Source organism: Liolophura sinensis, chromosome 10 (assembly GCF_032854445.1).
Source record: "Liolophura sinensis isolate JHLJ2023 chromosome 10, CUHK_Ljap_v2, whole genome shotgun sequence".
Classification (NCBI taxonomy): domain Eukaryota; kingdom Metazoa; phylum Mollusca; class Polyplacophora; order Chitonida; family Chitonidae; genus Liolophura; species Liolophura sinensis.
The window spans coordinates 2,796,000-2,822,285 of record NC_088304.1 but is presented as its reverse complement, the minus strand read 5'-3'; the positions used below and the strand labels follow the sequence as shown (position 1 = coordinate 2,822,285).

The 26,286-nt window shown below is 38.7% G+C and overlaps 1 protein-coding gene across 9 annotated transcripts in view; it reads left to right on the top strand.

The window, feature by feature from the left end:
• LOC135477262 (tripartite motif-containing protein 2-like) overlaps positions 1-26,286 on the top strand; it is a 38,805-nt gene that overhangs the window by 5,999 nt on the left and 6,520 nt on the right. For 2 of the 9 annotated variants that reach the window (XM_064757448.1, XM_064757447.1), the window contains exon 1: positions 18,575-19,445. In XM_064757448.1, the coding sequence (XP_064613518.1) occupies positions 19,192-19,445 (254 nt within the window). In that variant the 5' untranslated portion in view covers positions 18,575-19,191. Of the gene's footprint in view, positions 1-3,072; positions 3,426-13,181; positions 13,316-13,441; positions 13,546-14,987; positions 15,094-16,508; positions 16,714-18,574; positions 19,446-26,286 lie in introns of those variants that run through there. The other 7 variants (XM_064757449.1, XM_064757453.1, XM_064757452.1 and 4 more) reach the window with 7 other exon arrangements.

Sequence of the window (26,286 nt, the reverse complement as noted above, 5' to 3'; positions counted from 1 at the left end):
CTATGGGAAATCAACTCGGGGAAGATTCTCCAATATTTCCACGAAATTATAGGTGCCCGGAGCTACCTTGCATACTTTGCCTCTTTGCCCCATGATAGTGGAGGAATCCAGGTGGAAGCCTATATATTCTTGGAGAGTTGAAGTTGTTACTCAAATAGCTCTGTCTGTTTTGTTTCGTCAATATACAACGGACACAGTTTTGTAAACAGTGTCAAAATGTGATCGATCGATATATTCAGGTTGGTTCTGACAAAACAAATAAACCAACCAATCAAAATCCGGTAAATTGGCATGTGCTTCACCTACGTAGTCTGTCACGTAGTTTACCATACCCCCGAGAAAAATTGAAACATGCTGGATTTGAACACACGAGTTTCATAAACGAAGTTTTTTTGCAGTATTTCATATTGACACAGCTTTGTAAACATCGTAAATGTTCAACTGAATATGCTTCTGGATATGCAAAGTCCATCGCTCTGCCCCCGCTTCGTTAAAGCTGAATTCTGTTGTACAAGTATTGATAGCACGCCCCTTTATCTACTTACTATAATTTTGTTCCAAAATTATTAACAACACATATTAAATGCGTATAGTTATAGATTGTTATATCACCCACAGGGCAATTTGGAACTTACCGAATGTCTTAACTACAGTGAAATACTTTATTTAAAAGAAAACAAACATTTATACAAATTCTGCTTTAAATGAAAGAGCTGTACAAACTTTGTGGAATTCTGCTTTTTTATACATTTTTTAAAAGATTTCGTAAGAGAGAAAAACGATTTTAAACATCGTCATTTTCTACAAAATCCAGAGACTCCAGGCACATGTTTAGGCTCGTGCACGGCTCGTGAAAAGTTTCCTTTCTTCCTCTTGAGTATTCATTGTGACGTCAAGTTCCTTAAGGTTTTACTCTTACCATATGATTAACTGATTAACGTGCATTTCCAGTCTCAGTTATATACGTTCGTGTATCGTGATAATCGTGGATTTTAAGGTCTGTGAAATCCAGCTTGGGATGTACAATAGGGCCACAGCATGCCTACATGACTGTTGTCTGTCAAAAATGTGTCTGGAATGCCATGTCCTGAAGAGTTACTGGGCAATTCTAAGCACGATGACGTGTGTAATCTGTTCAAATGGCGGCGTAAAGGAGACTTCTGAGCCTTCGATAAGTAACTATTATATACTAAACAAGCCCTGGTGACTGAAAATTTAGATATTTTATATAACCTAAATAATAGCCCTTTCATTTAAGGTATAGGTTGTGTTCTTTTCTTATAAGAGACTACTTGCTACAAACTGTAATTATAATGTAAACCGAGCTTCAGCTTCCCCAAAACGCTGATTCCATTGGTCTGGATGGCACGTGCGAGATGAGACATCTGGGGGGAAACATCTGGATTTAGATCCGTTGCTAGGCAACGGTTTTTATCGACGGTAACCCATCCAAAGCCTGACGTATACACAGATCGGCATCTACAATCGTCCACTCCTACTAATATAGCCTAAACATGGCTCTCCACAACACCTAGGCCACTTGAGGAACAAAATGTCGTCTCTGATCATTGCAGTGCATGGTACCGAAATATCCTACTTCCGCATCCCTTCATTTGTTACGTCCGCCTCTGTCTGATACAACCCTCTTGAACAACTGTCAAACTAACAGGTGAAGTACCTCACTATTTATATTTAACACCTCTGTTGGGGTTGCTGCATGAATCCACCCACCCCACTCGACTTCCGCCTCAACGTCCCCACTCAAATTACGTCGGAGCCTGTTAGTCAGCTATCACAAGCAGGACGAGCGAGGTTATATCCACGCCATTCGTCTATGTCTATTTCAAACAAATATTTATACATCCCGCAGGAGAGTCAGAGTTCACTCCCTTGTCTACACCCGCCCATCTTGCTGCATCCGTATATACTACGTGTCGCCGACCTTCTTTTATTCAGGCCATTTTACCAAAATTCCGTTCTGATGTCCGCCTTTTCATTGGATGATTCATTGGAAAAATCCCCACCTTACAGCTTTGCTAATTCTTCCCAATTTTGAACTTCATATACAATATGAAGGTACTTTCTAGTTCCTTTAGTTATTTGTGTTGAACGTGGTTTGGGGAATTGGTCTTGCGACTATTGACCTGGAACGCCCATTTTGTATGTTTTAAATTCTTAATACGTCTTTATACTAGCTTTAGTGAAGTTCAATTCATTATGTTAAATTTACTGAAATAGGGTTTAACGCCATATACTCAAGAATATTTCCTTAAAATATTAAAAGTAACTGGAGTGCTTTGGGTAAGCTACCAGCATTTTACTGGCAAGTTATTGATGAACACATATGTTTACTATAGACACGTTATCTCCTACAAACTTCATGTAAGACGATCAAAAGGGTTCTATAACAACATAGCCCACGGAAGCACACTTGTCTGAGACTGGAAGTGAGCCAGTACCTCTCAACTCACTGAATGTTTAAAATTGTCAAATTTATCTCAGGCATTGTAAGTTAACATTGTTGCTATTTCACATTCATTACATTCTTGAAGTTCTCATGGGCTCGTTTCTATGGTATTTTTGCAACTATTTTTCTGACTATTTCTCCTGACTTCAGTCAACCATGTTTATTCTTTATAACGTATTGAAACGTACAAAGATTTTTTCCGATGTAATCTTTCAAATTGCTGAATTCTTCTTACCACATCCACTCACATTACTACGACACCCCACCACACCCCAAACCACTCCAAACCACCCCATCCCACCCCACCCCACCCCACCCACCGAATTCTCAAAAACCCTACCCCACCAACCATCCCCACCCACAACTTCCATCATCATTCTCTACCCAGTCAGAGATCAAGCTATGAATACAAGGGTTTGGGATACGGGATTCCTCTGTAATCTGCCTTTGTCTCCCACCTGTGCGTGAGTAACCCCCCGCAGCCACTGCTAACTTTTCTGTGTATTGCGCATTTCACTGACGTTTTCTATTATTGTGGTTAGCTAGCCGATATCTCATAGGGCTTAGCTCCGATCAACTGTTTACACCAAGCACATCATCTGTGTTGATCTCGCGAGGGAAGAAACATTTGCTACACTCGTTCAGCTTCTTGCAGAGAGTTAGATATACTCATCACTGTCTCGAGACTCATATCATTTTATTGTCCATTCTCTAGTTCTAACACTTATTTCGTCCTATAGACACAGTTTGGGAGCCAGTGGGGAAGTGGAAGAATTTCGGCACCTGAAGGACTTTCGACAAAATTCTTGGGATTTTCATCTCAACACATCAAATCACTTATTAACGTTCATCACCCGTACAACTCTCCCAGTCACTGGTGTCGTTCGGATTTCATGTCAGCCATGGAGAGTTCACCAGTGCGAGATCGTGATAGTTCTCACAGAGAATCAAGAGAATGGTAAGTCTCCTTTGAAGGGATTGCTTCACCCTAGTGAAATTCCCCAAGTTATGGAGTGGATTCCTTCCGTCTGCATGGCGTGGTGCCTTGAACCCCTTTCTTCTTTCTTCTCCCCAAACGCCAAAATATGGCATAGACCTCACTCTCCCCAAAGCACATCTTCCAAACCTTCTGAACCCAATTCTTTTTCCTGTCCGACTAGATTTTAGAAAGGACATCTCTCAACCCTTCACCTTCTAGATTTTTCATTATTTATTGCACGTGAATGGTTACTTTCTTCTCTTAGAGCTGTCATCAAAACTTCTTGTCTTTCTCTCTCCAGGGGCCATGTCCCATTATACTCTGGCTGTTTATCTTTTGGGAATAATTCAAGTTTTCATCCATCATACAGCTCTGTTACCAGGAACCGGTCGATCTTTTTGCAATTACACTGGTGTCCAATAACAAACGAAATCCGAAGGGTCTCCGCCATGTGGGGCATTTCAAATCACCAGGTATTTCACGCTGACTCATATACACATCTAATAATTGGATAGTCAATAAATATTACCTATAAAAACATCGGTCAATTTTTTTTCATTTTGTCATGCTGCAACTTACATTTTAGGTAAGGGAGCCTATAAATAGCTACAATGTAATGTTTTTGACACGTGTATATGGCCTTCACCGGATTATTAAATATCAATATTTCCTTCCAAAAACAAGTTATAGGCATTTTATAGAATACAAATTTTAAAGGTTTCATAAAGTGTGGATTTTTGGTACATATATTTACTAGTTAGCTCATCCGTATTCAAAACATAATACTAAATGCAAGCTATACTTTTCAAGGTCACCTATAGTAAACAAAGCTATAATCAATCTTCACAGTATAGGCAACAATAAATTTTGGCACACTGTATTAAGATGATGATCGAGAGATCGAGCTTTCAGTATAATTGGGTAATGGGAAATCGACTTCCGTATTGTTTACTAATCACCCAAATCCGAGCACGTCTTTATGCAAGGGTTTGTCATTTTGTACCAGATTTATACCAGATAAATTATACACAACACAACGCTACAAACAGAGCATGTCACACTGACTTATCTTACAGACTTGACCGGGGCCTCCGTGGCTCAGTCGGTTAGCGCGCTAGCGCAGCGTAATGACCCAGGAGTCTCTCACCAATGCGGTCGCTGTGAGTTCAAGTCCAGCTCATGCTGGCTTCCTCTCCGGCCGTAAGTGGGAAGGTCCGTTAGCAACCTGCGGATGGTCGTGGGTTTCCCCCGGGCTCTGCCCGGTTTCCTCCCACCATAATGCTGGCCGCCGCCGTATAAGTGAAATATTCTTTAGTACGGCGTAAAACACAAATCAAATAAATAAATAAATAAATAAACAGACTTGACCAGCTACTCTATCGGAATGTCATTTCGCCTTAGTACATAACGGGTACTAACCAGTCAACCACATGTACCTTCAATCGTTAAGTTCCACGAGGCATGGAGTCAATCCAGGCCTTTAACAAGGAAGTCTTACCTTTGCAGGGTCATGATCGTGTGAGTGAAAAAGTTTTAAGTCTGGCGTAAGACAAGAAATAAATAAATAGATAGATAAATCAGCTTTACTGCTTGTATAGTTTACAGGTTTGATGGAAAAAAATGTTCTCGAGCAAACAATACTCATATACGCATTGTAAACAGAAGTTTTCCCACTGATTTGTCAATAAATCCATCACCACAGGCGATATATTCTTGCTTCTGTCCCCTCATCCAACTTGACTCCCATTCAATCCCACCCCGCAATGCGAATTAATCATCTCAAATTTGGATGTTGAGAACACAATTATCATAACCATTTACTATCTTTTTGATCATCCCCAAACCCTCGTTCTGCCTCCAAACAATTCCAGTTCCCAATATAACACAGCTTGCTTTTCTTTCTGTAGTAAATCTCAACCCTTGTAGATTAATGCTTTGCATTCGTATAGAGACGGATCAAGAGTGTGCTCTTTGTTGCTGTGGATTTCACGACGTATAAGTATTAGCTGGTTTAGACATTTCGCTTTGATGTGTGGATTTGCTGTGAGTCAGTTTTCTGCTGGGTTCTCTATAGGCAATGATCAGCTACTTCGGGAACAGTGTGTGATGTCACCATCATAAATGTCAGCAAAAAATATGCCAGACATGATTGTATATTGCTCATCCATTTACAAAAGTGTTTAGAAACCGGTCAACCGGATATCCCTCACATGGGCTAGATGTGTTCAATCTGTCTGGGACATAAAAGTGTCATAAGAAGTAGTTTAGATTGGAGGAATGAGAGAGAAAATTGAGAATCTTAACGTTTGTGAACTTGAGGAGGAAAGAGGTGTTATATGTGCCTGTGGAAAAGGGTGAGACAGGTGATCAGTAAATTTATGTGGACAAAGCTTGCCTAACATTTTTCACCATTCACATGACACAGTAGGACTGTTTTTACCCTTGATGACAAAATATTTCCCCTATAAACTCCCCTATTGCTTTGTCCTAAAATGGAATGAAAAGTGACATTGTCACAGGAAGTGATGGCAGAACATCCGTTGTACGGAACCCATCAAGGACACAACGTATGCAAGCATTTTAATCTTTCAAAATAAAGCAACTACATGCGATCCCGAAGCCTCCATGACGTGGTGAAAAACAGAAATATCTATGAGATAAGAAGCTATGTAATTCGGCTGAGATGCCAAGGGTCATTTCGTTCTTGAGAGTGGTAAGGGCATTACAGCAGTGGTAAGAGATTTACCATCCCAGTGGGCTCATGGGAATTTTTCCTATACAGGTGCTTATCCACTCACGAAATGAAACGATAAGTATACCTTACTTCTGATACTCTGTCACTGCTCGCTATGGTAATTAGGTAAAACGGTCGTGCCTTAAGTACCATCACACCGGAGTAAGTCTGCCTACAGATGTTAATCCTCTCATCATGTGATATGATAACATTTACAAGAAATGTTGACTGTCTAGGGATTCCATCTTAGACAATGTCACTAGAAACAACGCTGTCCGGGACTTTTGTGAACTATCCAATACTACGGTAACAAGATGAGATGGCACGAACATTACACATTAATATGCGTGACTATTTTTTTTCAGACAGGAAACTCGTATATATATCTCGAAATAGTACGTCATTTACGCCAACCTTAGGTGCGGGTTACCCAAAGCCATTTCTGACTTTACTCTAATTTTAGAATTTCGTCACAGTGCTAAGTAACTTATTCTGAAAGTTGAAATTGTAACCAAGCTTTAAGATAACATTTATTAAGGGCCTTATAATCTTCTTTTAAATTTCAAATCTGAAAAAGCTTTATGGAATACGAGAGTTTTAAGATTAAAATGTTTGTTGTTTGAATCAGTAGATTTAAGTATTTTTCATCATTTATCTATCTCACTTGTATTCAAAGTAGCGAAGACAATCACTTTAAATACAAAAATTCCTACAATCTTCATGATCACATGAATATTAATTACTCGCGGCTGTCGTCTGCTCATCCGGTCAGTGGTGGAAACGTGCCAGTTCATGACTATCCTGGCATAATAAGGTTGACGTTTCCAGTACAAATCTTATCCGTATATCTTCCTTTATCACGTCATTAACGACGCCATTGTTGTTATATTTCCTCTCCTTATTTATACCGTTTTTGGCACGTGGGTGTCAGATTTGTGTTCATATCGAATGTGACGACCTCAGTGGAAATATTTTCTAGGAGTTTGGCAAAATGCCGCCTTGAAGATCATTTCCACATTTAGCAACATGGACGACGCCCACTTCTGTTTTTTTCTCTCTCTCGCTGCTTTGTTTTCCGAACTGACAAACACTCTCAGCTATAGGCCCTGTTTTCACAATTGTCTACCTCTCGCCTTGCTCAAGTGTCTTGGCATCCGGAATACGTTTAAGTGATGTTTTTAACAGAACCCTTAGCCTGTCTTTCTTCACTGGGAGTATGTTAGAGTTAATGAGCCATTCTAAACCAAACAAAGCTAGGCATATTGTTGTCCCACTACGGCTTTATGAATAAGTGAATAAATATAAAAATAAGAATAGCCAATTTCACTGGCTGAAAACATGAATATATTCATGACTTCTACAAAGCCTATCAGAAGGAGATAACCATGTTAACCCTTGACCTTCCACGGTATCTGGAAGGGAGGTATTGTTATATTTTGATTAAACGGATGAATGCAGAGAAGGTGGAACACTGGGAGCAAGGATTTTCCTACATTTTGATGGTCGAGTGGTTAAAGCGTCCATCTTATATGCGGGAATCCTTCGTTCTATCCCTCTGGCCATGTAATATAGACTTTCAAGATGATTCTTTTGGTACTTGGTGTCGTGACTGGTGTCTTCGGCATAGCGTTTCAGTGAGGGTGCACTATAAATATGTGTCAACCGAGATCATTATGCTATATAAGACACCTTGATGATATTTCTGAAGTAATGATGAACGGAACGTTCACAGTTCAGTCAAAATACGCATTTGTGTTACTCGATAGGCTCAAATTGAACATCTTTATCTGTGCCATAATCGGTGTCTCCATCCATAAAACCGACAGGTATTGTAAAAGTAAAAACTATTTCGGGTATGCCGTTAAATTTATTTGTTTATTTGACGTGTTTTACGCCGTACTCAAGAATATTTCACTTATATGACGGTGGCTACCGTTATGGCTTGAGGAAATCGACGGCGATCAGCAGGTTGCTGACAAATTTTTCCACGTACGGTACGGCTTTAAATAATAACCAAATAAGTAACTAAGTAAATGTACGCAGTATTCTCACATCACAGAACAATTACGTTAAGGTAACGCATAAAACCTACTGAACAAATGTGTGATTGTACTTGAATGTAGTTTTATCATTCTGGCTTTGGCTTTAAAATCGTAGTTAGTTCGGTCCCCAAACAATTTGCGTGGTCATTCGTCACTTGTCCCAGTTTTTTTTAATGATAAAAGTTAATTTTTGAATTCCCGCCTTATCAAACCGTGCTTGGATTCGTTTCCCGCCTTCTTGGCCTTAATCAGGTAACGTCACGGATAGTTAGCTCCCTGTCTGCACTATCAACCATCCTTTTAACCGCCAGATGGCCCTCAACCAATCATATCGCTTCCCGCCTTGGCGGATGCCACTGATCGTTTGAGACCTTTCCCAGTATAATTAGAAACCATGTTACATCCAAACCAACTAAAGCTACCTTAATAATAAACCTTACGTTTGAATCAACGGAAATAGCATTGATTCCATTGGTCACAATTTAAAGGAACCGGCCTTGTTTTGGCGGGAAAAGTTTTTCAACAGAATATGTAAGCCTGTGGATAAAAGCTAAACCGCCTTTTTCACAGAGATTGGGAATAGTGAAGAACGCGGGGCGAGGATTTGTTCAAAGATCTTGACTTTTTCGAGTAAGTATAAGTATTATTCCTCATTACTCAGGTAACAATAGGGAAACAGTTTCCAGGGAAAGTCCATTCTGCCGCAAATAATTTGGTCGTTTTCAAACATTGCTACCATTTCCAAAAATATAAAAACTGTAGCGCTTCTCCAGCTTTCCATCAGTCACAGTTCTGCATGTCTTGATCCGTCATACTTTCATGTATCTGATCTTTGGTATTTTTATAAAATCGTTTGATATCCGAATTAAGTCCATGTCTCTCAGCGTGAATTTGCACACGATAGTTTAGCGCCATTTTTTTCTATCCAATTACCGTACATTAATGTCAGAAAGTAAAACATTGCTTACTTATTTTTTTCTTTTATTAATCTTTTTGGTTTTATCATTTTCTTTTCGGCTAACAACCAACTGCAGATTTGAACATGTGCTTCCATATACATCTTATTACTTTTTACCTGTACTCCATATTTGAAGGACTTCTTTATCGTACCAATGGAAGTAATTAAACAACAACAGGTTATTACTCCTGGTCCGAACTCTCATTTTAACTCCTAGAAAAGCGAACGTAAGGTGTATATGTGCTTAAATCTCTCCGCTTGAACGTAAACACCAGCCTCCTATGTTTAATGCTAATTTTTGATCATCTTTATTATATTTGCTTTTTTGCAATCAGACTATTATTCTAAAAATTGTTATCTGTTTGTCGTCATTGTCACTGAAAATTAGATGCGCTGGTAGTTTGTAAGAATTTGTGTGACTCGATGTGTTTTTAATCGCCCTTTATTTTTGCTTACCTTTAAACGCTGGACTGAAATAGCCCGTTACTTTCGGTGCGTATGTATGACATATCGGTGAGTTCTGATATCAGTTAAAATCGTCTAAACATGTCACATTTGTGGCCATAATACGTTAATTCCATAAATTACATGCACGGATGTCACTAGATTCAAACAAATGTGAATAGATAACATTTGGCAAATGAATAATGATATGCGACTAAAATGTGAAGCTATTAACAAATCTAACTTTAGCAAGACCTCGGTTCACAGATTTTATTGATACCAATGCCTGATTGAATGTAACCAATTTTCCTCAAGGTAATATCTTTTTGCTCTTCTGTCTAGGTCACATGGTTTATAATGAACTGCTGTATGCCTGCATTTATTTATATACAAGTCAGCTAAGTCCGAAAAGAATTTTCCATCTATTTGTTTCTGAAAAGACAACATATTCCATAATCCTTAGGCTGCAGATGGATGCGGTATAGCTCACTTTAACTGTTGGCCACCTATACACAATACCCAGTTTTACTTGTGGAAAAAAGCCACCAGCCCAGCCGCCCCACTACCTTCCCCTGTTAGCTTCACTCAGGCCGTTATCTTGGCCGTACATTTATAACAACGGCCCTCTGGCCAGCGGGTCAGTTATATTTAGTGTCTCACTAATTTCTTCTGGCATCTTTATGGCTCGTCGATGTTTAGGTCAGATTTCAATTTCCATTCGTCTTATTTACTATTTTCAAGTTAATACAGACACCCCGATGAAGTCCTCACTCGCTCTAAACATGTAGTGAATCAGAGTTCGAATCCTTGTTACGTCTAACAAGGTTTATTATTTCTCTGCGTGTTTTTATCAGCCCACTACCAAGTAGATTGATTCCTTTTACACCATCACCAATTCGCAATAAAAGTCACGCATAGTACCTTTCCCATATTTCGTATCTGTTATGAAACGTAAATGTATCCGGAATTGAAATGCAACATTTCCTAGAGGCTATAAATATAATTCCGAATGTGTCAAAATAAATAATAAGTTTTAGCTTGTTCGTCGGCAACGTCTGCCATTAATTATAAGGTAGCGCTACACCGCTGACCAGTATTTCTGGAACAACTTGAACAAAACTTGCGTGATTCTACGTCTACCGGTAGTCCAAGTTAGCCTCTAACGAAAATGCTGCCCTCAATGTGCCGGACGGCACATGCAGACCTGCCCAATCTTCTATATATATAGACTACGACTACCAGACAGTTTGGTGGGACGATCTTATACGGTGGGGAGATCATCTACAGCATCTGGCGTACATTTGCCCAAAGCCCACTTCTACGTGTGTCTACTTCTTACATATATAACGGTACCATAGATAAAGGTTAAATCTCCACAGGCTATTTCTTCCTGGCACACCCGTTGCCATGGTGACGCGTGAGTCAGCGGTAAGCGCGTGAATTTCAGGAACGGGATAAGTTCGCTCAGCTCACAGACAGCATGTATGTTCATGTGATGAAATATACATTATAACCCGGGCAAAATATTGGGAGTATTTTTTTTTCAAACAAGGAAAATCTCAGACAATACCGCTGGTCTGTTAATGTTGTAATGGTCGTGGAAGAGGCTAATTTTTGCCATCATATCCCGATATTCCGCTTATTGTTTTTCAGCTATTCTATTTCTATTTATGAAATCTATTAAGAACACTTTGAAGTTACGTCGAAGTACTGGATAAAGCAAAACTGTAAAAAAAGAACATGAAATATAGTATTTCATTAGTTAAAGAGTGACTGAAGTCAACTTGCGGGATAATACTTTGTTCTCCTTGATTTAAAAGACGAGTGACCATACAAAGCCTAGTTTCTAAACGCTATTTTAAATACTCAATATTTTACATATCAGTCAAAGCAGATTTTTCAATTGTTACATGTATATTACATTAGAAATTTTATACGTGTTACACATTATTAACATTTTAACCCCTCAGTTAACCAGTACCAATACAGTATATTGGTATATATATTGATATATGAGTCCTTAAAATGACACATCATATAATTATTTTGTTATTCAATCATTTTTTAAAAATTTAATTGAACTGTTTACTTTACAGCCCACATTAATTGGCTGACCCTGACCAGTAGGAGACAAAATAGTGAATTACATGCATATACAGACTATTGATCCTTTTCAACAATTCCTCACGGTAAGGTCATAAAGTTAAAATCAAAAATGTTGAGTTGTGTATTATTTATGATATAGCTTTTTGAGGGTTATAATTTCACTTGTAGACCGTTTTTGAAAAGAACATGACAATTTAAACAATTTAAAAGTCAACTGAATTTATAGAACGAAGCATAGTTTAAATGTTACATTTTATTTTCATTGAACATGCACGCCTGTATATACCGGAGAAAGTATGTTATTCATTTTTATTTGTGTCAGAGGCTTGACAATGGTATAACTCGCAGCAAATGCAAAAAAATTGCTCAACAAACATTTCTTAAGCACCTTGTTCTTGGAAGGCTGCGAGAACATGTGGTGGACTATGGTCAAAGTTCTGCAACTATAAGCTTTGTTTTCACATCGTCTGGTTATATACCCGAGAGTTCTATCACAGCCTGGAAAACCTTTACTGCTCCCTCGAACACAAATGCCAAATGTATACCAGTAAAAATAAATCACGTCGGAGAAAAGTCGTTTATTTTCACAGTATGGTTGCCAGACGTTTTTGTTTCGTTATAACTCCTTGCAAGAACGTGTGCAAGCCTCAATCTTGCTAAACCTTTTCGCCAACATTGTCTAATTATTTTCTATTTATCTTTTTATTTTTTAAAACTTGTATGTAAACGTCATCGTGGTCACTTGAAGCTCGATAAACAGACATACGTGATTTTAATTTGAAATAGAATTTGCTTTCATTGCAAAATTCATTAAAATAATACCAAAGCTTGTATAAAACTTATTATTCCTCACATTTCTCGATGTATGAAATACGCCATGGGAGTTTTAGGAAGTTGTGGCCAATTATACTTTAGGCCATATATGAGCCATAAAAAACTTGAAGATTTTTTCCATTTTTTGGTACAGTTCACAATTTTTCACATTTTTAAATTAAATTTTTGGATGCAAAGTACACTATTTATTCTTCCTAAAATCGTAGATGATTATAATTTGGAAAATTTCGTTAAAAATCCTTTATCAGCTTTGTAGGTTTTTTAACACTCAAACTCTGCACTGAGGAAAAAAAATCTTTGCCTAACGTTTCTAGAAGTATTGGTCTATATCTGCCTGGACGATGAGCTCATTACTGTTATCTGCCCCCTGAAGTGATTCTTAGTTTGTAAATACTGCCTCTCGGCGTGGCCTCTATCCTCTTGATGGGGTCGCCAGTACAGACCATTTGTTGTTTGGGCGCATTACCGGTAAGTAAAAAAAAGCGTTAACGGAAAAGTGAGAGTAGAAGGAAATAGACAAAAATAACTCAGCGCCTGAATCACAAGGAGGATTCCCCTGTCGACCTATGAAATATCCTCGCTTAACGTCTGCGCGTGAGCACGTGAAAACGGCCACATTTTGTCTGATTAATTCACTCGGGCCCAGCGATAACGGTTGTCGTTTTTCGAACGGGTTAAGCATATAGCCTTTCCATGCATTGTCTTGCTTTTTCGCGTTAATTTGAGATCCGTTTTTTTAGGAGCGACGTTGGTAAGTTGTCATTTTTTGATACATTTTTTTGTCTTCGCCACAATCTCAAAACAACCACGTGTTCTCCATGAATACCTCGTTTTCATTTCTATTCGTTATGTATAACACAGGGTTTGTTTGTTAAAGTTATTGCCCGTCTACACGGTGTTCACCAGAGATGCCTGGGCCAACGAATATGCCGAATAGAGCCTCTGGATGACGTGAAACAAACCGTTACCAACCAAGACTAAGTATAGATTAACTTTGAAAGTATATTTGTCTTAACCAGTTTTCCCAATTTTTCCCACGCAGACTAATTCCTATTCGCTTTATTTCAGACTTACACCGTTTAGTTCAACGAAATTTGTTTTTTGAAATATCTTTTGGCACCATCATGTAATTTTCTTAATGTTCTAATATTTTGACTACCATGCAAAAGTAGCCAACCACGATGTTCACTGTAATTGTGTGTTTTAACACGCGGTCATATCACTCTGCTTTTCCCCTCCCATCATGGCAATACGGCCTCTGTTTCCGAGAACCGTCATTGTAACATTGGGTTTCAAACCCATACCACAGCCAACAACAATAGATCTTTGTAGAGGCGATAAGAGCCGGCGCTGCCAAAAAAACCACCTTGCCACGTGTTTTGTTATCACGAAAGAGGTGGGAAAGGTGGCTGGATGGATTTATGCTGAATTTACACCTTTTCTTTGTTGCGGGCGATATACCTTTTTCTTTTGGCAGCCAGTTATCTAGCTCTTTACTACAAAAAAATTTGGGGAGAGATCAAGCACCAACGCTTAGCTTTATTCCTACAGCTAAGTTATACATTTCTGCCCATTGACAGAGGTAGTTTTAACTTTGGGCTTGATAAGAAAACTTCTTTTCATTGTCAACAGCCTGCTCCATAAATTAAAATCTTGCAAAGAAAATAGTTCCAGTTTCTGGAAAAACGCCGACATATTTTATTCCCATTTTCCATAATCTTTTTTCTCATGTCGTTGCCTTTAATAGAACTTAAAGGGGCTTATAACAATAATTATAATTCAGTTAGTTTTGCATGGTACAAAAATAACCATTAACCTCCCTGTTTAACATCGATACAAGCGTAGTAGTTTTGCACGACCATTCTTACAAGATCCATTCCGAGTGGTAAGTGGTTACCATTTAAACGAGTTTAACATTGTATGTTTTGCGACAAAGATACTGGAAATCGTTTGTGTATTATATTTAAGTTGTTCATTACATGTTTTGTTCATTACATGTTTTGTTCATTTCAGTTGATAGTCAACCTTGATTGTACATTTAGACACGGTCATCCCACCTCAAACCAGTAACTTGTAGCCACATCACCCTATCTCATTGTTATTCTGTCCTTTCTTCAGTTAAAGGTCTCTTCTTCCAAGATTAATATAATGCTTCCATTCCATGTCATCTGTTTGAGAGTTTGTATTGCTTTCTTTTGGCGACTATATTGGAGGATGCTAGTAGCTGATATTGCAATTCAGTGAATGGTGCTCCAAGATGCCCGCCAAGTTATTGTTCATCAAGGGTTATGATGTCACGTGCAAACTAGTCTCCGTCTTCTCCTAACTCCACTGAAGTTCATTTCCCTACATTCTTCTTCCTTTTTCATCACTTTCTTTTCATTTCATCTCCTAACCATCAGCCATGCCTTTGTTTCTTCAAGATGAGAGTTCCGGTGACGCCTGCGCGTGAAGCCTGAAAATGTTGCCCGAGAAAACTTACACCCAGGATGACACAGTTATCGCGCAGGAAAAACGGAAGAGCTTGAGGTGGGTCATGTGACTTGGCACCAAAACGGGCATGGCAGCATCTGTTATATATATCGTTATTCGACAGTTATCGCCCTTTGGGAATCAATGCCCCTATATATATCCCTATCTGTGATATTGAATTTCTGTTTATTGTCCTGCATAAATCTGCGATAAATCATGAAAGGAATTAATTTACAAAACTGTAAGGCAGCAAAAAATTTTGAAGTAGAAAAGATCAAAATTGATGTATGCAGAGTAAACACGGGCACGGATTCTCAGTGGCTGCATCCATCAATTACTAACCTATAGCATCATCCAAACCTCATCTCCATCGGTATTAATTCCATCTTCAAGGCTTGTGAAAGCTCTTAGCAATACTTTTTATGCATGCAAGGTTTGTCATGTATTCCAGACAGTAATACAGTATCTGCAGAATTCCGTTGAACTGATGTTGAACTTTTTTCGTCTTGTTTTCCATGTGTTATTATAAAGCGTTTTCGACACAAAACGCTTGTACTGTATGGCTAAAGAAATCAGAAATGTCATGTTTTGTACATTAAACATCTGTTGTCTTCACAACACAGTTTAAACACGATTTCAACAGATTGACACACCTCCGGCTGCGGTATTTTTAAGTACTATTGGATGATGATGAGTTTTAATATCAGTGAGATTTTGTGGAGAGAGATCTTAGTGTGGGGATTTGTTTTAAATATGGGTTTTTGCCAGGAGTACCCAGTTTGGCCAACATCAAACCGAACTGGCTGAGAAAGAGTTGTGAAGTTCTTTTACCTGTTGACATCCATGTTTCTAAACAAAGCTGACCGCTTTATTTATTTCCGGATGTCATGTGACCCTAAATGTGCGCAGGACTAGGTCATTTCCGCACTCTCTAACCCACAGAAATATTGGATGGGAATGTTACCAACATTCCTCTTTGCTAATTTACGCACTTTGCGTTACTACACTGCCGTCAAAGCAAACTGCGTTTTGAACAATTTTGAGGATGTTCTCGAAAATATTCCCCACTATTTCAAAGTTTATTTCCTTGCCACATTCGTGTAATTGTGAATATAATACAGTTGGTACGAGTATAGTCAAAATGCCAAGTTTGTAATTTAGCAGATTGTCATTTAGGTGAATTTATTTTCAATGGAATTTAAGCTACTTTAGCATAGAACAATTTAATCATTCCTTGCGTTAGAATTTTTATCCTCATAAAGTTAATGAAATTTGTAATTTGCATCAGTAACTGTTCAAGGAAATAGCAATATCGGAGAAAAGTAGCAATAAGACCATCAGTGGCCGTTGTTGTTACAAATGGCGTCATACAGTAACAACGAATAACCGATTCATAACCTCTGAAGTCATGTTTGATGATGAAGCGGATGTTTTTCTCAGAGAAACAACACGCTCCCTTCACATTCCAACATGGCTGACTCGCTGTGACTGTTGAAGAAGACTTACAGTCTCCAGTGTAAGCCTGGCCTCCTTGTGCATATCAAGCGAACGTGAAGCCAGAGAGATATGCCACAACCTATACAGAAGACAGTGCCATTATATTTATTATTTTTTGAGGAGTGCCATTTGAGGAGTGACGTTGTGTGTATGATAGCGAATCCAGGTCGCTAAACTAAGGTAAAATATGCCACAAACATCTGTTTTTGTCCACATGGCGGCTAATTGAATAGAGACTTTATACCCTGTGTTCCACCTGTGTTAAGTCTTACTGATAGGATACCCTCTACCAAGTCAGCGTCCTTATTATAGTCCATCAGTCGCTTTGTAGAACGACTCAGCCTAACGGTACAAAAGCTGGAAAGGCATAGCAAGGGTTCAATTCCAGGCCGGGCCTTGTTTTATAAATTTGTATTGTTTTCGATTCCCTGCTCTCCCTCTTTAGCATATGTGATAAAAAGCGGCCAATAACGGTCATGTGGCCGTTTAAGCAGTCTAATGTTCCTTGAAGACCACTTGTCTTCCACCAATAGGATGTGCGTATCTGCACATCATGTGTGTGAAAGTGTATTAGTAACTTGCCTCTGGTCGATTTACCCAGGGCACCCCGGTTTCCCTCACCAATAAAAATTACCACCATTATAAGAGTTAAAAATTCTTGATTCGGATAAGTAATTATGTTAACATGGAATAATGTCTGATAATGTGGATGTGGCATAATGTAGATGTCAGATAATGTAGATGTCAAATAATGTGGTAGCCAGGGTACACGTGTGGTTATCAATAGGGCTCGCCATTGTCAGGTACTCCTATGTGCATAAATATTGGGGGGGTGACTGATCAGTATCGTGTGAGAAGGTGCCATAACTGATGTTCTAATTCAGGTTACAATTCATTTTCAAACTCATCGTGCCAAACAAATTTTTGACTTTATGACGATTTAATTATCAGATATAATCAGTGTTGTTCAATATCAACTTGTGTGAAATACTGATTACATTGTTTTATGGGAAGAGGAACAGGCTCGGAACAAAATTGTATTATTTTCACCTTTTCCTTAATATTATACCACCTGACTTACTAGTATAATATATACCGGCGCATATGTTGCTGGTGATGAGGAGATAGTCTCTAGTAAACATGCTTAAAGATTAGACGTAAATTACATGTAGGAGAAGACAGCTAGAATTGATTAATATTTTAGCGACGCGATCTCCAAGGCAATGATAGTCATATAGGTGCCTATATAGGGTTATATCACGCATATTCTGATATAAGAAATTATAATCTGTTTTGTGCATTGCATTTGTAGGTTTGATGCCGCCATCATAAAAATTCTCTTCCTTTGTAAAGTTTAAATATAATTTATACTAGTTTCATTTTTATAAGTTAATGTTTTAAACACTTTTGATATGAGACTATTGTACATGTACCATGCAAAATTAAAATATATGTGGCCCTAATTGGTTAAGGTGAGTAAGCGCCACTAAGATTACGCGAGAAAGTGCGGTGATCGGCGAGATCAGCATGACGTGGGAAACTCGAATTTCCGGATTTCTTGATTAGTAGATTAGGCGTCGTCTTGGTTTTTTCATTACTTGTCTTACTCCCTCGAAGTGTTCATTACTCATACACACTACCATCTGCGAAATGGGAACCCGAGGGGATGGTAACTTCTGCTTCAGACTTTGGTGTATTAATATCAAAAAATATAAATAACAGTGTCATGATACAGTAGCTCTGTGCATAAATAGTTTCAATTAAGTGGGGGACATATGTTACTGCGTTTTTCAACACAGTTTTCAGAGAGAAGGGGCTTAGACATTAACCCATTTGTTTTTCCACTTGGAATGCAAAAAGGAGTAAACATTTTGACTCAGTAAGCGCGTGCCAAGGCAAAATAAAAATACGACACAGTTGCTTGGGGCAACGATAAAAAATACCAACACAACCCAACGAATCTACGTCTCGGTAGTGTGTAGCTGTGCTGAAGACAACAACATCGACGGCTGGAGTCGTCATTCAAGAGTTTTTCGTCAAACTCAGAATGTTTACAATCGCCCACTAGTTTGTGTAGTTTGCTCCACGAACGCTTTCTTCCCAAACCTGTCAGATATACAACCGACTTTTTTCCCTCGTGTCTTCGAATTTTGGGGCAGTTTGGATCCGAAATAGACTTGCCGCCTGGGTCATTGCCGGGTTCCAATTTTAGCGAAACTCTAGTCGTTGCAAGTCGACCGGCAAGTGGATTTTCGATTGGGGACGTACGTACGTCGCTGAGAAGCCCGTGGGTAGAGCAAGCAGTCTGAGTGTTTACAGTGGTGATGAGCAGTCTTGAAGGGAAGTCGGGGGGTATGGGCGCTTTTCTTGGATGACTAATGCTTGGGTTAAAATCTCCAACTAAAGCGGGAAGTAACAAAACGATTGACTTTAGGATTTGGCTTTTGCTAGAAAGCGTCGTGGAGTAAAGCCTTGTTTTGGATAAAGGGGAAGACCACAGTGAAAGGAACTGGTAAACGTGAAACAAGAAAAGGAAGGAACAGTAGACCTACTTGGTTAGAGAAGGTCCACATACTTAGCTTCTTAGCGACAGCCTAGGAGTGACGCGCGACTTTTGTCTTGTGCTGTAGGGAGTGAAAATGGTACTCCCAAACCAAGATGGCGTACCGATTTGATCCGGAGACAGGGCGTTACCGTGGCAACGTGGGACTCTATCAAAGCAACGACGACGAGTACGACAGCGATAAAAGCCATCCGGACGACGAGTATTACTTCGTGGAGGAAGGGTCGTCCGGTGAGGAGGGAGAAAGTACTTCACATCGGAATTCCGAGTATCAGAGTCCCGGGTACAGAAGATCGCTCCATCTTCCGCGGGATATACCGGAATATCAGCCCAGGTTATCCGGAGAGTGGTGAGGGCAGGAAAATACTAAACCAAATTACATTTCAGTGGGTTTTTAAACACTTTTTTACAGAAATTTTGAAAACAAAAATGGTTAAATATTTCTTTCAAACTTAAGATGAAGACTTCAAAAAGCAGTAAAAATGAAATAGTGTAGTAATGATATCTGTTTGTTTTAAAAACATGGAACTTTAAATAATAGCTTGTGTGTAAAAGCATGAAAATGGAAGTTAGGCACTCATTGGAATCGTAATTTATTCATCTGAGCTGCCTGTGAAATCTTTGAACAGCCCATGTAGCGTTGATGCGTAGCAGGAGGCTTTACACCAGGCGTAAACTGTGTTGGAATCTTGTTCAGACATTGATATATGTACAACGTGGATTTGAATGTAGACTAGCGTCATTAAAACTAAGGCAGACCATAGCTCATAGCCATTGACCTTATGCAACACATAGGCCTAGCAATACAGAATCCAGTTGAATGTTTTAGAATGCATTGCTGTCAATAACAAACTATATAGTGTACTATTTTTTATAGGTGATACGGTAATTTAGGTCATAAATGTAACTTTTCACACAAAACTTACAGTCGTTCAGAATATAGGTCTGAGAGTAGTTTCCGTGATACAAGCACCATTTAACAATTACCTACACAAATTGAGACTATGTATGTGTTGATCATTTAGGCAATAAGTGGACCTTATGAGAATAACCTACACACGTTGGGACTATATGATGGTAATTATTAGACAGCAAGTGCCCTGGCAACATGACTACACGGGCTGGGACTACAGGTGTAATGATTATTACGTTTGTAATCGAAAATCCTGACAACATGCTTACACATGCTTACACATGCTGGGATTATAGGTGTAATGGTAATTTAGGTCTTAGTTGTACCTTTTCAGACTCATCTTTACACGTTGGGGCTAAGGTGAGGTGACAATGTAGATCTTAGTTGTGCCATTTTCAGAATAACCGATACATGTTGGGACTAAGGTGTGGTGACAATTTAGATCTTATTTGTGCCATTTTCAGAATAACCGATACATGTTGGGACTAAGGTGTGGTGACAATTTAGATCTTAGTTGTGCCATTTTCAGAATAACCGAAACATGTTGGGACTAAGGTGTGGAGACAATTTGGGTCTTAGTTGTGCCGTTTTCAGAATAGCCGATACACGTTGGGATTAAGGTGTGGAGACAATTTGGGCCTTAGTTGTATTGTTTTCAGAATAACCGATACACGTTGGGGTTAAGGTGTTGAGACAATTTGGGTCTTAGTTGTACCGTTTTTAGAATAGCCTATGCGCGGGGGGACTAAGGTGTGGTGACAATTTGGGTCTTAGTTGTACTTTTTTCAGAATAACCGATACACGATGGGACTAAGGTGTGGTGACAATTTGGGTCTTAGTTGTACCGTTTTCAGAACAATCTGTACACGATGGGACTTAGGTGTGGTGATAATTTGGTCTTAGTTTTTACCCTTTTCAGGTCTTGGTTGGGACTATAGATGGAATGATTATTAAGGTAGTAAATGTAGCCATTCTCTAACAATACACTGCACGTATTTACACTATATATGCAGCCTAGTGCATCTGCGTAATTTAACGGTAGTCTACAAACATGGAAAACGTTTGGAAAACAAATTTTGGAAAACAAATGTTTTCTGAGACGTATATATACATATGTTGTATTTTGATAATAATCTACTCATGTTAAGACTTTTAAGATAAAATATAAAATATGGCTTAGTGGACAAAATTTGACAGTGGTAATTAACAGGGACACTGTTAACGATTTCAGACATATTTAGGGACGATTTAGTTGTATTTGATTTATTTATTTATATGATTGGTGTTTTACGCCGTACTCAAAAATATTTCACTAATCCGATGGCGGCCAGCATTATGGTGGGAGGAAACAGTTCAGAGCCTGGGGGAAACCCACGACCATCCGCAGGTTGCTAGCAGACGTTCCCATTTACAGTCGGAGAGGAAGTCAATATGAGCTAGACGAACTCACAGCGACTGCATTGGTGAGAGACATCTGGGTCATTACGCTGCGCTAGCGCGCAGGTGTATTTGAGTGCTAAAAATACCGAAATGTTCACTCGATCTATCATTTAATCTTACAATCCTGGAGATAATTTGAGATTTTTTTTCTAGTAAATATCTCTTTCATAGTAATATACATATAACATACTGGGAGTCTGTTGTGTTTTCGCCCTGATGACATTTCAGGGAACTGATTTATAATTTATCATTATTATTTACTATTGATCATTTTGATACTCAGTAAAACACTGCATCATTTAGATTGCATTTGGTTTATTCTTCATGCTTAGCCTATGATAAAAAGTTTATATTCTTGCCCTTGATTTAAAAGGACAATTTTTAAATTATTTTATTTGTGAATAGTTTTGTTATTTGTACCACTCCATGTTATACTAATTATAAACTTGCCAAGATTCCCTTGCCAAGACGGTAAGTTACATATGGGAGTACCGGTGTATAAGTTTCTGCAAACATATTCATTTTAACATAGTTGGCATTCAGCAAGGCGTTGTATTATTTCGTGTTTTATTATTTTATTTACTTGTTCACAAACTCACATGTTCTGTATAGCCTTTGGCGACATTCACCCGCTTGGATTTCAACCATCATCGCTTCTGCTTTGAAGTTTTTCATGTGTTTACAAGTTGCACAGAAGGACGTAACTGTGCTGCTTTTTGCATTAGAAGTCTACCTTCTGTTCTTCTGCGCAAAAGTTTTGTGTAAAAATGAGACAGTGTTTGTTTGGCTGGCAACAAATCTAAATCTAGCAGCCTACTTATCTGATGCTCCCTTCGCTGTTCGTGCTATAGTAGGCATGGCGCATTGCCTCTCAAAGCTAACATCATGTTGCGACCTCATTCACTGTGGTTAACATTTTCGCTGTTTTTAAGAGGCTCCTATTTTAAGAGGTTTCAGCTAGAACCAGTTCCATGCACCTTACAACATGTAAATTGACAACACAAATAGCCTGTTTACATTTTCGGCACTGAACTTCTAAACCAAATGAAACTTTTACACTCGGTCGGGAGAAAAATGTAAATAAGTATTTATAGCACCTTGTAAATGATGATAATGAAAAGCAAATATAATATTAATAACGAAGCTCATGCAGATAGGATGACATTAGTATCTGTCATGGGGACATTCCATAAATATGGCTAAGCGTCGTTTCAAATCCTGTAAATATCAGTTTGTATTCTATGCATTCTATTGGAAAAAGTAGCTGAAATAGCAGGGCCATGCAGACGAAAGAGAACGTATTCCTCATCACAACCACACCAAAACAGCTGTCAGTTAAAACTTAGATATTATTGCCGATAACAGATGTAGGGCGTTCACGCTACAAAGCTTTATGATTTTGTTGTGACATACGTGTGTAGATCAGAATACCTCATTTCGATAATAGTTATTGTTTTTTAGAGATTGTTTACGGATGTTGATAGAAGTTACAAAACTCCGCTGATCAATATAAATAGAAGAATCCCCGATTCCTCATAGCAATCAGTAAATCAGTCCGTCAGTTACTTTGATGATGAATCAGGGAATGAGTCCATCAGCGATTTCCATGAGCAGAAAGTTAACCAGCTGTATTGATCGTTGATTTACCAGTAAATCAGTCCGTCAATTACTTTGATGATGAATCAGAGAATGAGTCCATCAGTGATTTCCATGAGCAGCAAGTTAACCAGCTGTACTGATCGTTGATTTACCAGTAAATCAGTCCGTCAGTTACTTTGATGATGAATCAGGGAATGAGTCCATCAGCGATTTTCATGAGCAGAAAGTTAACCAGCTGTATTGATCGTTGATTTACCAGTAAATCAGTCCGTCAGTTACTTTGATGATGAATCAGGGAATGAGTCCATCAGCGATTTTCATGAGCAGAAAGTTAACCAGCTGTATTGATCGTTGATTTACCAGTAAATCAGTCCGTCAGTTACTTTGATGATGAATCAGGGAATGAGTCCATCAGCGATTTTCATGAGCAGCAAGTTAACCAGCTGTACTGATCGTTGATTTACCAGTAAATCAGTCCGTCAGTTACTTTGATGATGAATCAGGGAATGAGTCCATTAGCGATTTTCATGAGCAGAAAGTTAACCAGCTGTATTGATCGTTGATTTACCAGTAAATCAGTCCGTCAGTTACTTTGATGATGAATCAGGGAATGAGTCCATCAGCGATTTTCATGAGCAGCAAGTTAACCAGCTGTACTGATCGTTGATTTACCAGTAAATCAGTCCGTCAGTTACTTTGATGATGAATCAGGGAATGAGTCCATTAGCGATTTTCATGAGCAGAAAGTTAACCAGCTGTATTGATCGTTGATTTACCAGTGAATCGGTGCGTCAATTCTTTCTTCCATCAATATAAGTAAGACAAACAGTTGATTTGCTCGTGTCCGTAACCTTTCAGGGTCACTTTACACAAGAATGTCTGTACATTACTTAATGGTACAGTATAGCAGTAACCGAACTCACGAATGCTAGCTTATTTCCTTCCTTTTTTGTGTTATTTTTCATTAACGATTTGTGTATCAGCTATTTCCTTCAATCAGTGAAACAGACAGTTCCTTCGTTAGTGTTAACATACTTTCTCCGCCATTCTAGACATAAAAATCAATATTACTGAATGCACGAATAGAATTCATTTTCGCCAATTTTGTAATTCTTTCTTATTAACATTTTGGCAGTGAGATTTCCTCTGTAATACATTTTTGGGCATTTATTCTGGAAAATTCCACCGGAATCCACTCACTAAATATAAGCCAAAACCGTCGTTTTGTAAAGGCCAACCAAGTTATATCAGGGCACAAATAACGGTGAACGTTGCCACGCTCGCCGTTATCTCGGTCGCCCTATCTCTACCTAACGCCCGTCCAATTACCAGAATGTGGCCTTTGTTAACATCAAGGTTTTAACCAAGTCTCCATACTTCCACCATCCTAGAGCCACGCAGACAAACCTACGTACATCTGTCTGAATATATGAAACATTACACATAAAGGGAGCCATAGTCTGACAAGCCAGGAAGCGCTACCCTTTCCGTTACCCGCTAAAAATAACTCCGGTTAGAACTTTCGCACTATAGTCCTATACCTATATACCCTGTAATATTCAGCGAGAAGGCTCGCTCAGCATTTTACGACGGGCACGCTGACCGCTTGAGGTCCGAAAGGTATGGCGATTTTTTTTCTTCCGGGTTATTCGGGAATTCTGTACGTTTTGAGAGTAGATTGTTCTTGGGTTTTGTTGACTTTGAGCGAGTTGCGAACGGTTCTAAGCAGCACTTGTAGTCAGCATGTTGACTTCTCGGCTAGAGTTGCTGTTTAGAATGATCTAGACCACAGTGTGCACTTTACCGGCTTCAAAATGGCGGTTGCCAGTAGAGGTGAAAGATTGAACAGAAAGCAATCGTCGCTATAAGATGTTAAACAAACAACCCCAAACTCTTTGTTTGTATACTTTGGATGATGATGAAAAATGCCGGCACGAGTCTGGTGGTGTTGCGTACATTTTTGCCAAAATCTCACTCGATTTAGGCAAATAAATTGTCAAACAACTGGCTTTGGCAAAGCAGTCCAAGAATAGTACTTCAGTCATGACGTCCTTTCAACAACACTTACTGTTCTATATAATTCAAAGACGTAGAGAGAGTAAAACAGGGCAGTGGCGACAGTGTGATAGATGGCAAATGGTCACACTTAACCGGTGAAATACGGCCTCTTGTTAGTTTACTTCAGTTTGGGTTTCATTCTAACTATGCTATTTCTTCTAAAATTTGGAACGCCTGGTCTGGTCATGTAGCCAATATATATGTAATTCTAGCAGGAATATTGTTTCTTTTTTTCATGATTAAACCATCTAATGCACAATATACTCATATCTTTACTATTTCGAAAGGCTGGTAAATAAAAGTAATATTCTAGTTTCAACACTAGTAATTAGGGTACTCTGGTAAATGCTTGAATAGTAGCACATAGCACGCCCTCTAGCACCATGGCTTAAACAGAATTAGGTAAAAATATGCTGTAATGTTAATTGCAATTTATTAGAAGTCACTGGTGTAGACGTACTCAAAGACAATCTCACTGTAAGCCATAGCTACAGGGTAACGTGTCAATGTCGGGCTGATCATTATAGTAAAGAAAACGGCTCTATCAATAAAGATTCATTGCACATCAAACACAAACGACACGGCTGTAAGTTACGAAACTTTAATATAATTAAAGACGTACCGCATAGAGAGCAAACCAGGGCAGCGACGACAGTGTGATAGTTGGGAAAAAGTCACACGTAACCGGTGAAATACAGCCTGTTGGTCGGTTTACCTCAGCCTGTTTTTATTCTAACCATTCGTGTAAATGCATAGATAGTAGCAATTTACACGCCCCTTAGCGCCATGACTTAAGCAGAATTAGGTTAAAAAAGTTCATTTATGTTACTTGCAATTGATTAGACATCACTGGTCAAGAAATCAAAATGCTGTGTTGTCATTAAATTTAACATACAATCACATTAAAACATTGCGAAGAGACCAGGCCGCGGAGATGCTTTGTCCACCAGCAACATCCTGGTTTATGCAGGAATACAGTATAATTAAAGACGTACTCTCAAGCCAGCCTTAAGTCACTGTCGTGAAATTCCGTTTGTGTCTTAATGTCTAATAACGTTAACAAAGTTTTAACTTTATAGTAAGGTTGATGTCAACTAGAATAAACTTTATTATAGGAAAATTAAAATAAACTTAAGAAACTGTAAAATATTCTTTGGAGAAGTTGAAAACAAGTAACATG